The 13,640-nt window shown below is 49.6% G+C and overlaps 1 protein-coding gene across 1 annotated transcript in view; it reads right to left on the minus strand.

Annotated features, from left to right (window-relative positions):
- Positions 1-1,381: 1,381 nt before the first annotated feature.
- The window catches only part of XKR5 (XK related 5), a 30,671-nt gene continuing 18,412 nt past the window's right edge, over positions 1,382-13,640 (minus strand). Inside the window, exons 6-7 of the mRNA XM_004707740.2 lie at positions 7,829-7,940; positions 1,382-2,956 (exon numbers count right to left, since the gene is read on the minus strand). Of these exons, the coding sequence (XP_004707797.1) occupies positions 1,782-2,956; positions 7,829-7,940 (1,287 nt within the window). The 3' untranslated portion in view covers positions 1,382-1,781. The remainder of the gene's footprint in view (positions 2,957-7,828; positions 7,941-13,640) is intronic.

A 13,640-nucleotide genomic window follows, 5' to 3' on the forward strand; every position in this document is an offset into this window, starting at 1 on the left:
CATTTCAGTTGAGGAAGACATCTCCAGAAGGCAAGCACTCCATCACAGAGGTGGGCTATGGAGTACAGCCAGCCAGAGGATAGGGGCCGGCTCCTAAGCATCACCTCTTAGAAAGCAGGGGGCAGAATGAAGGGTCAGTCAGGAATCAAGGAAGAGGTCCAAGCTCTTAGTCGACGAAAAACGGGTAGAGGAGGAACCACTGTAGTAGAGTGAGAGCCACGGGAAGATTTGATGAATCAAATTTAATGAACTTTGCTCTTTCGGAAGGAGATGCACTACAAGGACTCTACTATTCATTTACTCTCCCAGCATGGCTGCAAATGGGGAGTCTGGTAACCTGAAAGCATAATGCAAATTCAAAACATTTAGAATGCATACTCTTTGTGGCCTCCGTCCCAAATAAAGCTGTTGTCATGGAGTGGATTCCAAGTCGAGTGACCTGTGGGCAGAGAACTGTCTCATAAGGCTTGTAAGGTTGTATACAGTCTTCACAAGAGCAGACTGCCACACTGTTCTCCCATGGGTGGCTGGTGGGCTTAAACCACTGACCTTAGCGTTAGCAGCCAAGCACTTAACCGCTTTACCAGGGCTCTTTGCATACCCTGTAGGGATGTCGTCCTGCCTCCAAACCCAAAGGTGTTGGCAGAGGGTAAGAATAGCCACTACCAAACAGCACCCAACTGTCTGTACATTGATTGCCTTTCTCTGGGGCATTCTTAAATGCCCAGCGACAAAGGCTTGACCAAATGATGCAAGTACCTAACCACACAGGGCGACCTTCAGGCGAGGAGTGAGTAGGAAAGCACCAGAGAAAGGGGCATTGATGTCCCTTGTTAGATGCCATCAAGTCAGTCTGGACGTACGCCAAACAGAAAGAAACCCTGCTCAGTCCTGCCCCATCATCACAATTGTTGCTGTGTTTGAGCCCATTTTTTGCAGCCACTCTGTCAGTCCATCTCATCCGGGCTCTTCCTTTTCCACTGCTCCTTTACTTTACCAAGCAAGACGGCCTTTTCCAGAGACGGGCCCTTCCCCAGTCTTGTAGGCTGGGTTACATCAACCACAGCACCTCACAATGCCTGCAGTGGCGGGGGGAGGGGGGGGCAGTTTGGAGATAAAGGAAATGGAGTGAACATCAGCAGCAGAGAGAAAGGACCAGACAAAGAACCACTGGCTGGCCTGTGAGGATGGAGCATTTAAAAGGAAAATAAATATCACCTAGGCCCTGTCAGTGACATGGGAATTTTTAGTGTCATTCACGTTGATGATCACAATCCTACATTTCGCAGTGACTCCCTAGACGGGAATTTGCATTCTCTTACTGTGGGATTTCATCTTTGAGAAGAGAAGTTAATAACCACTTGGTATGATGTGAAGTTAGCCTAGCTCTCAAGAACCTAGAGTAAAAGAGAACTCTGGGTTTTCGCTCTGAGTTCCCTCCAGGTATTCGCTCTGATTTTCCCCCATGGGAGAAAATATGCAAAAGGGATAACAGAGTTCACAAAAGGCAATTTTGACTGGAAGCCTCCCCTCCTCCTCCTGCGTGGCATTAGAAAGACCGCAGTCGGACCTGGCTCTCGTGGTGTGTGCTGTTCACTTGAGGATCTTGGGAATCACCTAATCACGCACCCTCAATTTTCAGCTGTGTGAAGGAGATACAGAAAGACCAGTGACTTGGCCAGAAGTGGGGGTTTGTGACACCCTAGATGACGTCTCTTATCACATGCCAGGCGTAACTGTCCAGTTTGCCGGTCTACTCCCTGGCTCCACCATGACGCCGATCAGATGAAGAAACTTGTCTCTTGCTTCCACCCTCCCCTGCAGCCGACGTCCCTTTGGATGGATTCAGACTTGGGGGTGGATGTACGGCATGGCTCATCCCCCAGCCTCAGTCTAGTCTTTGGCAATGGTACCCCTGTGCCTACCGAGGTCGGGAGATTTAGTACGCTGGAGGGTTCCTGCCTATCTCTACACTCTGAGTGTCCAGGGGTCCCTCCGGACAGGCCTGTCCCAGGCCAGAAGCTTCTGCCTGGGCTTGTGCCTAGGATGGGGCTCATATTAGCCAGGGTGACTGGAAAGGGTTTTGTAGCTGGCTGAGGGGAGGCTGGTTGGGCAGTGTTGCTCTCTACGGAGCTCCTCCCAGAGCGGGACGTCCGTGGCAATGGCTTGCCTCGTTGGGGTGACGATGCGGGACCCTCTATGATGGCACTGAAGTAGAGTGAAGAGCCCTCCTGACCTTCCCCTCCTTTCAACTGCCCACTCACGGCCCTGCCCTGGACCACAAGGGCTAGGGCTTCCCCAGGCAAAGCCCCAGCTCCTGTCCCGGGGCTGTCTTCCCGCTGGGAGGCTGACAGGTCCTGAGTAGGTGCGCTGTGGTGATGACTGCTGGTGAAAGAGAGGTAATGGGAGGTTTCCCAAGTCTCGGGTTCTGCTTTTGGGACACCTTCAGCCTCAGAGGCGTTCTCCATGGCATGGGTGTTCTGGGGCGATGGTGGGAACTCCCGCTCGAAAAAGAACCGCTTCCTCGGGTGGTCGTGGTGGCTGCTGGGCTGACTTGACGGCCACCCAGTGGGGCAAAAGCAGTCAGTGCCGTTCTCTCCAAAGGCTGCGTTGATCTTTGACATATTTCCAGTCTTTAAGGCAAGCTTCACCAACAGCCAGTGATGGTGTCCCAGGGAAGGGTCCTCGTTGGCGACCTGGCTTCCCAGACCCGCCTCTGAGGGGCTCCACTCTGAAGGACTGGGGGGCGGGCCCACACATGCCAACGCAGGATCTTCCGCTTGGCACACACCGGGGCTCTCCAACTTCTCCCCAGTGGGGGCCGCAGGCCTGAGAGAAGATCCTTTCTCTGCTTTATCACCACCTGCCATGCCACAGGACTTCCTGATGAAGCCCTGCCAGATGTCTGGGGCCTTTGGATGGAGCAGGCTGTAATAAATTACCAGTGAGACGGTGCCTGAAAAAGAACGAGGAGCATAAGGTTATAGGCTTTGAAGCTCCACGTGGTCCCTGTGGCTTGCAGATGCTCAGGTTCTGGCCACTGCAGGCAGAGAAACAGAACAGGAGTAGCATCAGCCAAAACAGGGCTCTGAGGGAACATCAGAACAGGACGTTTTGGAGAAATTTGAGTAGGAACCAGCTTCTATAATATGAAAATAATCTCTAAACTTAAAACAAAAACAAAGAGTTATACACATAGTATATATTTACTGATCCTATGAAGTCTTCCCTGAGGACAGTTCCCATCAAGTACTCTGCATAGGGATCAGCATGTGTGCATACGTGTGCATGCATGCCTATGGGCACGGTGTTTGTTTAAAGAACCAACTCTCTTTTCAAAGATCTGGATTCAATGCTCAGACTTAACCATCCACACACCAGTTGCTAGAGTCCAAAGGGGAGGTGGGGTGGGAGTGGGGGTGGATAGGAAGTCTTCTCAAAAACAAGTAAGACCTAAACAGAGGTTAAACATGCTCATCAAAAACCCAGATCAAGGAATTTCCATGACCAACAACAACACTTCCTTTGTACATAAACACCTTAATCACATTGTTGTCAGTTTAATTTATTTTGATCAGAAGTGTTGACGACGGCAATAATTTCTTTAACAGAGCATTCCAGTAATCCTCCCACGTTATTTCCAGTTTCCTGTTTTACTGGATGGAGTGCCTTGGTCCAGGGTGCTTGTTATAAACAGCAGAAGGCCTGAAGTAAGTGCTGAGGAAAATAACCCCAGGGGGTCAGGACCCTGGCCTTGAAAGAGCACGTGTTTTAGTCTGGTTGTTAGAGCTGCTGAGTCTGGTTCAACTCACAGTGACCCTCTAACAGAGTAGAGTGGCCCTCGAGGGCAGCGGTTCTCACCTGTGGGTCCAACGACCCTTTCCCAGAGGTCACCTAAGACCACTGGAAAACACATAAATATCTCACAATATATAATTACATATAGTTTTGTGATTAATCACTATGCTTTAATTATGTTCAATTTGTAACAATGAAAATACATCCTGCATATCAGATATTTACATTAAGATTCATAACAGTAGCAAAATGACAGTCATGAAGTAGCAATGAAAATAACTTTATGGTTGGGGGGTCACCACAACATGAGCAACTGCATTAAAGGGTCACGACATTAGGAAGGTTGAGAACCACTGCTCTAAGGTTTTCTTTGGTGGTGTACCATGTTATGCATTAAGCTGCTACGCCCAAGGTGTTAGTAGTTCAAAAGCCGCTGCTCCATCTGGGAAAGACTGGCAGTCTTGGAAACCCACAGGGGCAGTTCTACCCTGTCCTACAGGGTTGCCACGAGTCAGAATTGAGTTTTTTTGTTAGAAACAAAAAATAGAAGTTTATTTCATATATGAATTGCAAATCAGGGGAACACCTGGACTCTTGCTGCTGCTCTGTGCTGCCCAGTCAATTCCCACTCACCGTGAGACAGGTGAAGCCAACCTGTTCTCACCCAGCAATTTCTACAGATTTTGCTAATGTCACTGATTGTAATCCCTACAACTGTAACACTACTTATCTCACTTTATCCCTGCCTTTCCCTTTTCTATTCCTCCTTCTGGCAGTGAGATTTTAAAAAGCCTTTAAATAGGGTTTCCCAGGCTGTAATCATTATGGGAGCAGATTCACCAGCATTTCCACCACAGAGCTTCTAGGTGGGTTTGACCTGCCAACCTTTTGGTTCTTTGCAGAGCACTTAACTGTTGTGCCTGCAGGCCTCCTGTGAAACAGCTACCCGTTTCCCCGAAAGTAAGACATCCCCCGAAAATAGGACCTACTTACAGTTTTGCTTCTTGCTGAAATATAAGGCATCCCCCCCAAATTAAGGCCCCTGAAGCTACCGTAACTCTGGACTCTGGACCATAGCGGTGGGCGCTGCCACGCAGCTCACTGTTGGCTGCAGCGCAGCCTGAGCAGACAGGAAGTGCAAGGTCTCTTTTAATGAAACAATAAACAATTAATGTGTACCGTATTCTTCTTCATGGAAAAATAAGACATCCCCTGAAAATAAGACCTAGCACATCTTTAGGAGCAAATATAAGACACTTTTTATTTTCGGGGAAACAGGGTATAAGGAAGCTAAAAGCTGGTCGCATTGGGTGCTCTCTGTGTCTCACAGGGGACTGAGGGCTGGAGGGGGAAGAGGGCACATAGTGGCGGGGCTGGAAGTTTGGGAAATGGAGATGGAGTTACTGTGTGCTCAGTATTTACCTGGAAGCAAGCACTGTTCACACCTCTGTTTCAAATCCTTAACATCTCCCTGGGAGCTAATTCCCATCCTCTTCCTTTGACTATGTGCAACATCATGCCCAGACAGATGAACCCAGCTGTCCATGATCAGACAAGTGCTAAGTACCACTGTTCAACGCAAATGCACTTCCTGAGGCCACCTCATTTGCAGGTGTTATGGCCGCTGTCCCAGGCTCACTTGCAGGAGGCACTCAGGAAAGACGGAAAGTAGAACAGCCAGGATCTGAGCTAGAGCTGTTTGGCCTTAGAGTCAACCTTTTTTTGATGATAATGGAGGAAGAATTTGGCAAGGGACACTTGGTAGTCAGGGGTGCAGGTGGCCACCAATGGGCAATTCTCCTCCCAGAGAATTGTGCTGGGTATAAAAGGCAGTCCCCAGAGGTTACATACTCCAAGTTCCATTTACATAGTATTTGTGAGACGATATAGTTCTAGAAAGGAAAACAGGGTCATGGTTGCCGGGAGTAAATGGGAGGCTGGTGGGGAGACGGCGGGGGGGGGTGGTGGGGGTCAGCTGGAGGGGGTGTGGTTGTCAAATGCTAACCTGGAGCTCCTCTGGGTGATGGGGATGCTCTTTCTCTATCCTGACTGCATTGCTGCCAATATCCTCGCCCAGACACTGCAAGAGGTTGCCATTGGAAAAACTGGAAACTGGCCAAAGGGCACAGGAATGTCTTTGTATCCTTCTTCCTAAAGCTACATATCTCAAAAGAAGAATTTTAATTGTGGGCCTGGCTGAGCAATGCAAACAAGCCACATTCCTGCTCTTCAATGAAATGAGGACAGATCTTCAAGTACAAGGTAGCTCGAAAGACAATTCAGGAATCACTCCCAGCCCATGCGCAGATACTGATCTCTCTCAGTGTTACTGGGGCTCAAGATCATTTTCTTCGCCTAGCCATGCAACTCACATGCCAGGCCAAACCCTAGCTACTTATAGAAGGATCCAACTAGGCAGATAACTCTCTTTTTTTCTGGATGAGCGCCCCCTGGCCCTCCAGAGTAGCTCCAGTGGTCAGTGTGGTCACCCATTGCGCCTAAGGGCCTCCTTTAGGATATGGGTGACCAGAAAAAAGTCTTTGGGGTGAGGCAAGAGGTAAAGATGGTGAGGTGCTATAAACAACTAGAGAAAAATACTACTTGGTCATGTTTTACAAGGCTCTGAGACCCACTGAAGGAGACCTGCTGTTGGAACAGTTTAAATTTTGTGGTGAAGCGAAATTGCTTAAGTAAGGCTCTTCAATCCATGTCTCAATACCTCCAACCAAATGATTGGCTAAGACCATGCAAATAAGGTGTGTGAAGCTCTAAGAGAGGGGCTTGGTTTACCCATTCCCCTGGGTTTGAGAGCACAGCAAAAGAGAGACTGGATGAGCCGCCAATGGAGCACATGCGAGGGCCCTGCCCTGCCAGAGCTGGTGGATGGAGGCAGCAGGGAAGCCATACTGCTGAGATCATGAGTCAGTGAGGCAGACGGGCCGCTGGGCTTCCTGGCTCAGGGAGGCAGAGGCCAAGGAACCCTGTAATTGAGAAGCTGAGGACCTGAGAGAGATTTGGCTGCTGCCTGAGAAGAGGCACTGACTGCTTGGGACCAAAGCCCCACGTTTTCTGATCCTGACTTGCGGTAGCCTGTTAACTTCACTCAGAGACCCCTATAATCGTGAGCACTGCCTGTGTGTTCTGTGTGGCTACTGCAGTGAATTATTAAACCCAGCAGAGGAGTAGAACGTCATGGAATGGATGGCTGGTATGAGAACAGGTGCAGAAGGCTGGAAGGTGGGGGCACGTCTGGCTTCTGCCTCGTGGCAGCTGGCCTTGGGCTGGTACTGGTCTGGACCCTCCTTCTCCCTACGGAAGCCAGAGGAGGTCAGGCCTGGCCCTCACGCCATTTTCTCCATTACTCAGCTGCTAAGCGAAGGGTTGGTAGTTTGAAGCTGCCCAACAATGCCAAGGGAGGTCAGCCTGGTGATTGACTCTCATAAAGGTGATAGCCCAGAAAACCGCACTGGGAAGTTCTATCTGTCATATAGGGTTGTTAGGCGTTTGAGCCGACTCGATGGTACCCAACAATATGGCAGGGTCCCAGGGTGGTAACAGTGGCTGCTAACTGCGAAGCTGACCATTTGAATCTCCCCGCTCCTACTGGCACCATGAAAGATAGGCCTGGTCTTCGGCTACCATAAAGCTGACAGCCAAGACAAACCCTACGGGGCAGTTCACATGGAGTCGCTCTGAGTCAAAACTGACTTGAAGAAAGCAGGTTGTAGAGCCCGTGCTCAGGCGGCACCTTGCCTGGGGATTTCATGCAGGCGATGCAGGTGGAAGCGGGTAACCTGAACTCTGCTGAAGGTTAGGAGCAGAGCCTAGCAAGGCTTGTTCACAGTCAAGAAATAGTCTGAGTTCAGGGTCTCTTCCCTTGGTCTGTGAGGGCCTCACCATCCATGGAGCAGTGAGCCCCAGCCCTTGGCCTCTCGAGAACGGAGCCTGAGTGTAAGATTTCCTGCCGATGCAATTCCTGGTGGGAAAACCAGGTAGGAACAAGGTGCATAAAGGCGACATGGGTACTTACCAATCAGAAATCCAGACATGATGCCCGCTATCCTCCACAGGTGGCTCCATGACGCCTCCCGGAGGACATTCGTGGCCAACAGCAACAGGATGATGTTCTCCATGAGCATTATCTACGAGACCAAAGGGAGAGCGCACCTCACCAGGTTGCTCCCATCGCCCCGGGCCCCCCAAGTTAGTGTGAATGGGAGAGGGAGTTTCCTCGGTGTCCGTATGGCTCACTAAAGTGTGCAGAATCCCAAATGCACAGGGAACTTAAGGGAACAGACCAACCTGCAATATCGGCTGCCCTTGGTGAAGCAAGAAAAAAAGACTTGTCTTTCATTTTATATAATCCTCGTGGATTGCTTTCATAACAGAATGATTAACCATTGCTGTAGATTCATAAGTGTCACCGGATTTCAATGAACTAGACTACCTCAAGAGACTATTTCAATAACGAACGTCCATTAACAACTCTGCCATTTCTCCCCCACGTTTTGCCTCTTCAAAGCTGTTTGGTGTGCTACCAGCAGGTGGCAGCAGGCATGTGATCTTTGCTGGGGATGCTGGGTCTCTTTAAAGTCAAGATAGCAAAGCTGTAACAGAAAACTTACTGTCCTTTTGACCCAGGCTGGTTTATTAATTTCTAATTCTTAAATAGAAAAATGTTGCTTCATTATGTGAGCAAACATGACACCATTTAAAGGTGCTATATTTAAATACTGTCAATGAAATACTTCAGGCAGTCCTGTGGCGTAGTGGTTATGCACTGGACTGCTAACCACAAGGTCAGCAGTTCAAACACCAGCTGCTCAGCAGGAGAAAGATGAGATTTTTCTGCTCTATAAAGTCTCAGAAACCCAGAGGGGCAGTTCTACCCTGTTCTACCAGCTCGCTATGAGTTGGCATCCACTCAATGGCAGTGAGTTAGGTTCTTGGTTTATGAACTACTCCGGGAAGACACTCAAACAAACGTAAACCATAATACTGTTACTCTAAACGCTTCTAAAGCCCAGACAATTTCATGGACTCACTTCAACTCTCAAAAATTAAAATGACGAGAGATCAAAAAGCTGTATTTGGAGCTGCTTTACAACTCGAAGCCACGGTCTTTTCAGTGACCTCCTCTGCTTGTGGAAGGTGGGCGACGAAGGGAGACCCCAGAAGAATGGGTGCTGTTGGAGACTGCTGACGACAGGGCCCACCAGGACAACAACCAAAATCCGTCTTGGAAGAGTACAACCGGAATGCTCCTTCGGAGCATGGGTGGCGAGACTTCGCCTCAACGTAATTTGGACATGCGATCAGGAGAGACCAGTCCCCGCAAAAGGACATCAAGTTTGGTAAAGCACAGGGCCGGTGAACAACAGGAAGACCTCCGTGGAGATGCTGGACACAGTGCTCAGACATAACTATAATTGTGCGGCTGGCGCAGGCCCAGGCAGGACTTTGTACGTAGGGGAGTGAGGAATCGGAACCGACTCGATGGTCGCTGACAACAGTAACAGCTCCAGCAAGGTCCAAACCGAAACTCGCTGCCATGTCTTGATGCCAACTCCCAGCGACCCCATAGGACAGGGTAGAACTGCTCCTGTGTGTTTCTGAGATGGTACCTCTGTACGGTACGGGAGTAGCATGCCCCGTCTTTCTCCCTAACCATATCCACTCTGCCCATGTCTTTGAACTCTGGGTGGCATTATTTACAAGTTCAACAAGTATTACATCAGTATTAAGTGGCATTACCCAGTGGTCCAATCCAGAAAACTTGGGAGGTGTTCTCTTTCTGCTTCTCAATTAATCACATCCAATTAGCTGTCTGGTACTGGGGATTCCAAAATCTTAAGTTTATCTTGTTTTTTTTTATCATTTTATGGGGGCTCGGACAACTCTTATCAAAATCCATAAATACATCCATTGTGTCAAGCACCTTTGTACATTTGTTGCCATCATCATTTTAAAAACATTTTCTTGAGCCCTTCGTATCAGCTCATTGTTTCCCCCTCTCTACTTCATGAACCCTTGATAATTTATAATTATTTTTTCATGTCTTACACTGACCAATGTCTCCCTTCATCCACATTTTTGTTGTCTGTCCCCCTGGGAGGGGCTTATAGGTAGAGCTCTGTGATCAGCTGTGTTAGTCTGGGTACTTTAGAGAAAGAAACCCACAGAAACTCATGTATAAGAGAGAGCTTTATATAAAGGTTAAGTGCACATCAAGAAAACATCCTAACCGAGTGCTGCCCAAGCCCACAAGTGCAACATGAACCCATATGTCCGACACCAATTCACAAAGTCCTCCTCCATCTCCCCAAACACACACAATGATGCCGACTGCAGGAGGAAAGCCGAGTCAGTGAATGTGTAAACATCTCAGGCTCCACACGGCTGCTCCAGCACCCAGGGCTGCATGGGGTAGGTCCAAGCAGCTTCTCCTCAGGGATGTCTTGCAGGAAGTGAGCCTTGCCAGCTAAAGCAGGCATCTGGCTAAGACAGCTGCACCCTAGTCTAACCACCAGAAAGCAAGAGACCCAAGAACTAGAAAGGCGAGGCTCACTGAGCCATTTATCCCTCCGCCCTTCAATTAACCCATGTGTTTATCGGCCAGGTTGGCACAATAAACTAACTACCTCATCGGCCCTCGCTCTTATCTTGACTCACATTCACGCTCTGGCTCAATTATTATCTGGGCTCCTGTGTGCACCTTCTTTACCATCTCTCGGCGATGTCCCCCTGCCATCAGAGTGATCCATTTTACTGCAGGTCCGATCTCACAGCACCTTCACTTCAGGATTGGGTTTCTGCTCTTTGCCAGTGCAAGCTGACCTGCTCGCTATTTGACCTCCACCTTCTTTTCTAGGTCATCTTCCAGCACGCTGTCCCCACACTCACTCTCCTTCCTGTGAAATCCTAATTTCTCCATGTCTTTGTTTTCACAGCTTGGCCTCACACCGAATTCCGGTGGCAGAGTGGTTATTCTTTGGACTACTGACAGCAAGGTCAGCAGTTTGATACCAACTGCTGCCTCACAGGAGAAAGAGGCAACTTTCTACTTTAGTAAAGAGTTACACTCTCAGAAATCCACAGAGGCAGCTCTACCCTGTCCTCAGTGCTGCTACAGGTTGGAATTGACTCTATAGCAGTGAGTTTACCTAAGATGCCCTTACAGCCCTCCCTCCCCACTGTTCCTCTTCTGGGAGGGAAATCTTACTTATCTCCTAAGAGCTGGCTCAAGGGTCACCTTTTTACAGCTACGTCTCAGGATGTGCTTCTCTTTCTGCCTCTTGTATTCTTTGGGGACTTTGATAATATCACTTCTCTTATTTCAGTGGTTTCCATTAATTGTAGCCACTTAGAGTATGACCTTCTCACACCCTAGAATCTAATTCCTTTTCTGGCACCGAGAAGAAGCCCTTGTGTGTTCAAGTGAATCGATCAATGAGTGAAAGAGGTTAAAGTTTCTCTTTAAACGGAAACAGAGGCTCATTCCCATCTCTGAGGAAGGAGGTTAGGACAGACGCATGGTTCACCGTGGGGCTGATAATCACACTCAGCTGAGGCTGGTTCCAAAGACGGGTTCCTAGGTGCCCTCTCGCAGTGGTTCTGTGTTGGGCTGCTAACCGCAAGGCCAGCAGTTCGAAACAACCAGCCCCACTCCGGAGGCGAAAGAGGGGCTCTTTACTCTCCTAAAGTGCAGCGTAGCAGAAACTGCCCTGTCCTCTGGGGTGGCTATGAGTCGGCGTGGACGCGTGGCAGTGGGTTTGGCTTGGGGTTCCCACTCAGGCCTGTCAAATTACAGTGGGAGGCGAGGCCTGGGAATCTTTCTTAGTTTGGGAAAACTGCTTGAGTGGGAAAGCAGTGAAGACCAGGTTTAGAAACAGTCACGCTGGTGCCTCCTATGGCCCTGCCATCTCCCACTCTGGAATCCCGACTCCACGAGTTCATTATTCCCTGTGCCAGGCAGAGAGGCCTGCAGGGCAGAACCTGGTCTATAACAATTCATTGGAATCTCGCCTCTGTCTGATTAAAGGGTCCCAGAGATTAAGCGACCAGCTGCTCAGAAAGGCGTGTGTGTGGGTTGAAACCGCCGGCAGTTGCAATGGAGATGCGTACTTCTGCTTCGGTAAAGATTCTACGGCCTTGGAGCCACAGGGGGACAGTTCTACTCTGACTCAGAGGGTGGGTATGAGTCAGCATGAATTTGATGGCAATGGGTTTAGACGGTCTAATTAGCCACATGTTGCTCAGCAGGACTCTGAACCTTCCTGAGCCTCAGTGTCATCCTCTGTAAAACTGAGTTTTATCTTCTAGTTTTGTGAGAGGGAGGTGGAATAAGGTGGTGAATGTAGGACCTTGTCTGGTGCATAATCACCAGATCCCACGTGTTGTCTGTTATTAATGTGTTTGCTATCAGTCCCAGGACTTCAAGGTAAGAACAGGGAAGTCATGACGAGCTTCCCTGGAGGGAAAACATTCATTTACTGAACAAATGAACTGAGTGACTAAAATGCTAAAATAACTCCCAAAGTTACAACTCTTATCTGGGGAAACACAATTCACTTTTCAACTACTATTCCTCCTACTCATTATTGTTCACTAGTAACCTGGTCCATAGCTAAACAGAGGCCCAGTTCTTCCCATAGAATGGGAGACTGTTTACAATTTCCTGTTGTCACTGGTGAGACCATGGGGGTGGGAGGTGTGTTCCTAAGTGCCATCGAGCCCACTCTAACTCATAGCGACCCTAGAGAACAGGCTAGAACTGCTCCTGTGGGCTCCCGAGACGGTAACTCTTCATGGGAACAGAAACCCTCCTTTTCCTCCAGAATTGCCCATGAGCAAGCACAAAGTCAAGGGGTGATGGTTGGAGTGGCCCTGAGCCGGCCTTCCCAGCACTGAGGCTTCCAGGCAAAAGGACTTGTGGGAAACCTGGGGCTGGACTCTTTCCCGGCTCTTCCCAGCGCGGCAGTGCTGTTCTGAAGGCTGGGCAGGGAGGGCTGCGGCAGGCATTGCACAGGACCATTGCTTTTATAGCGCAGGGCAGATCTCAGGCTGCTCAGGCACAGGAAGGTCTCCACATGGAAATGGTGGGTCTCCAGTGGCTGGCTCTCAGGCTTGTAGGTTCAGACACTGGGCTTCAGTCGTCGACTCAGATGTACGGTCCGCAGGGTCTTGCCACGGAGCCAAATTGGATGAGAAGGTGCGTGGGATTCTTGAATAACGGTCCAGAGAGTCTGCTGTATGCACTGGCTGACCGGCGCCAGGGAGCTGGGATCGGCCAGCCCTGCCCACCGCAGGGCGTGCACTCTCCTATTCTCCTATTCCAGGCCATCCTCTGTGCAGTGTGAGTGGGCACCATCTACTTTCTAGCTGTCTGCGACTGTTCTCCACTGCCGCGGCTGTAATCCCTGTTGTCCTCATCTCCGCCCCCAAATGTGACCCACAGTCTTTCCTTAAATGGGTTCCCGGCTGTCTGGGTGGTTCTGGAAGTTCTGTCGCCTCTTCGAGGTGATGGTTGACGGCTTCGTATTCCCCTCTTGGCCCTGGATGTCCTTAACGCTCAGGTCACCTAGATCTGCCACGTGGTGCTCGGCGCAAGGCTCTTTGCTTTACATCTATTATCTTACACACCCCACCCGATCCACAACCCCTGGAGAGGTAGAAACACTGGGATGGAAAAAGCAGCAAATACATTACAGCGAACCCTCGCCACTTCGCACTTCGACTTCCGCGGCTTCACTCTATTGCGGTTTTTGCGTAACAGCGCATGCTCTGTCATTACTGCCACTGATTGGCTCATACTGTACACGCTTCTGTCTGCATCGCTACGT

Source organism: Echinops telfairi, unplaced genomic scaffold (genome assembly GCF_000313985.2).
Source record: "Echinops telfairi isolate 266 unplaced genomic scaffold, ASM31398v2 ScPeMD7_9;HRSCAF=40, whole genome shotgun sequence".
Classification (NCBI taxonomy): Eukaryota; Metazoa; Chordata; class Mammalia; order Afrosoricida; family Tenrecidae; genus Echinops; species Echinops telfairi.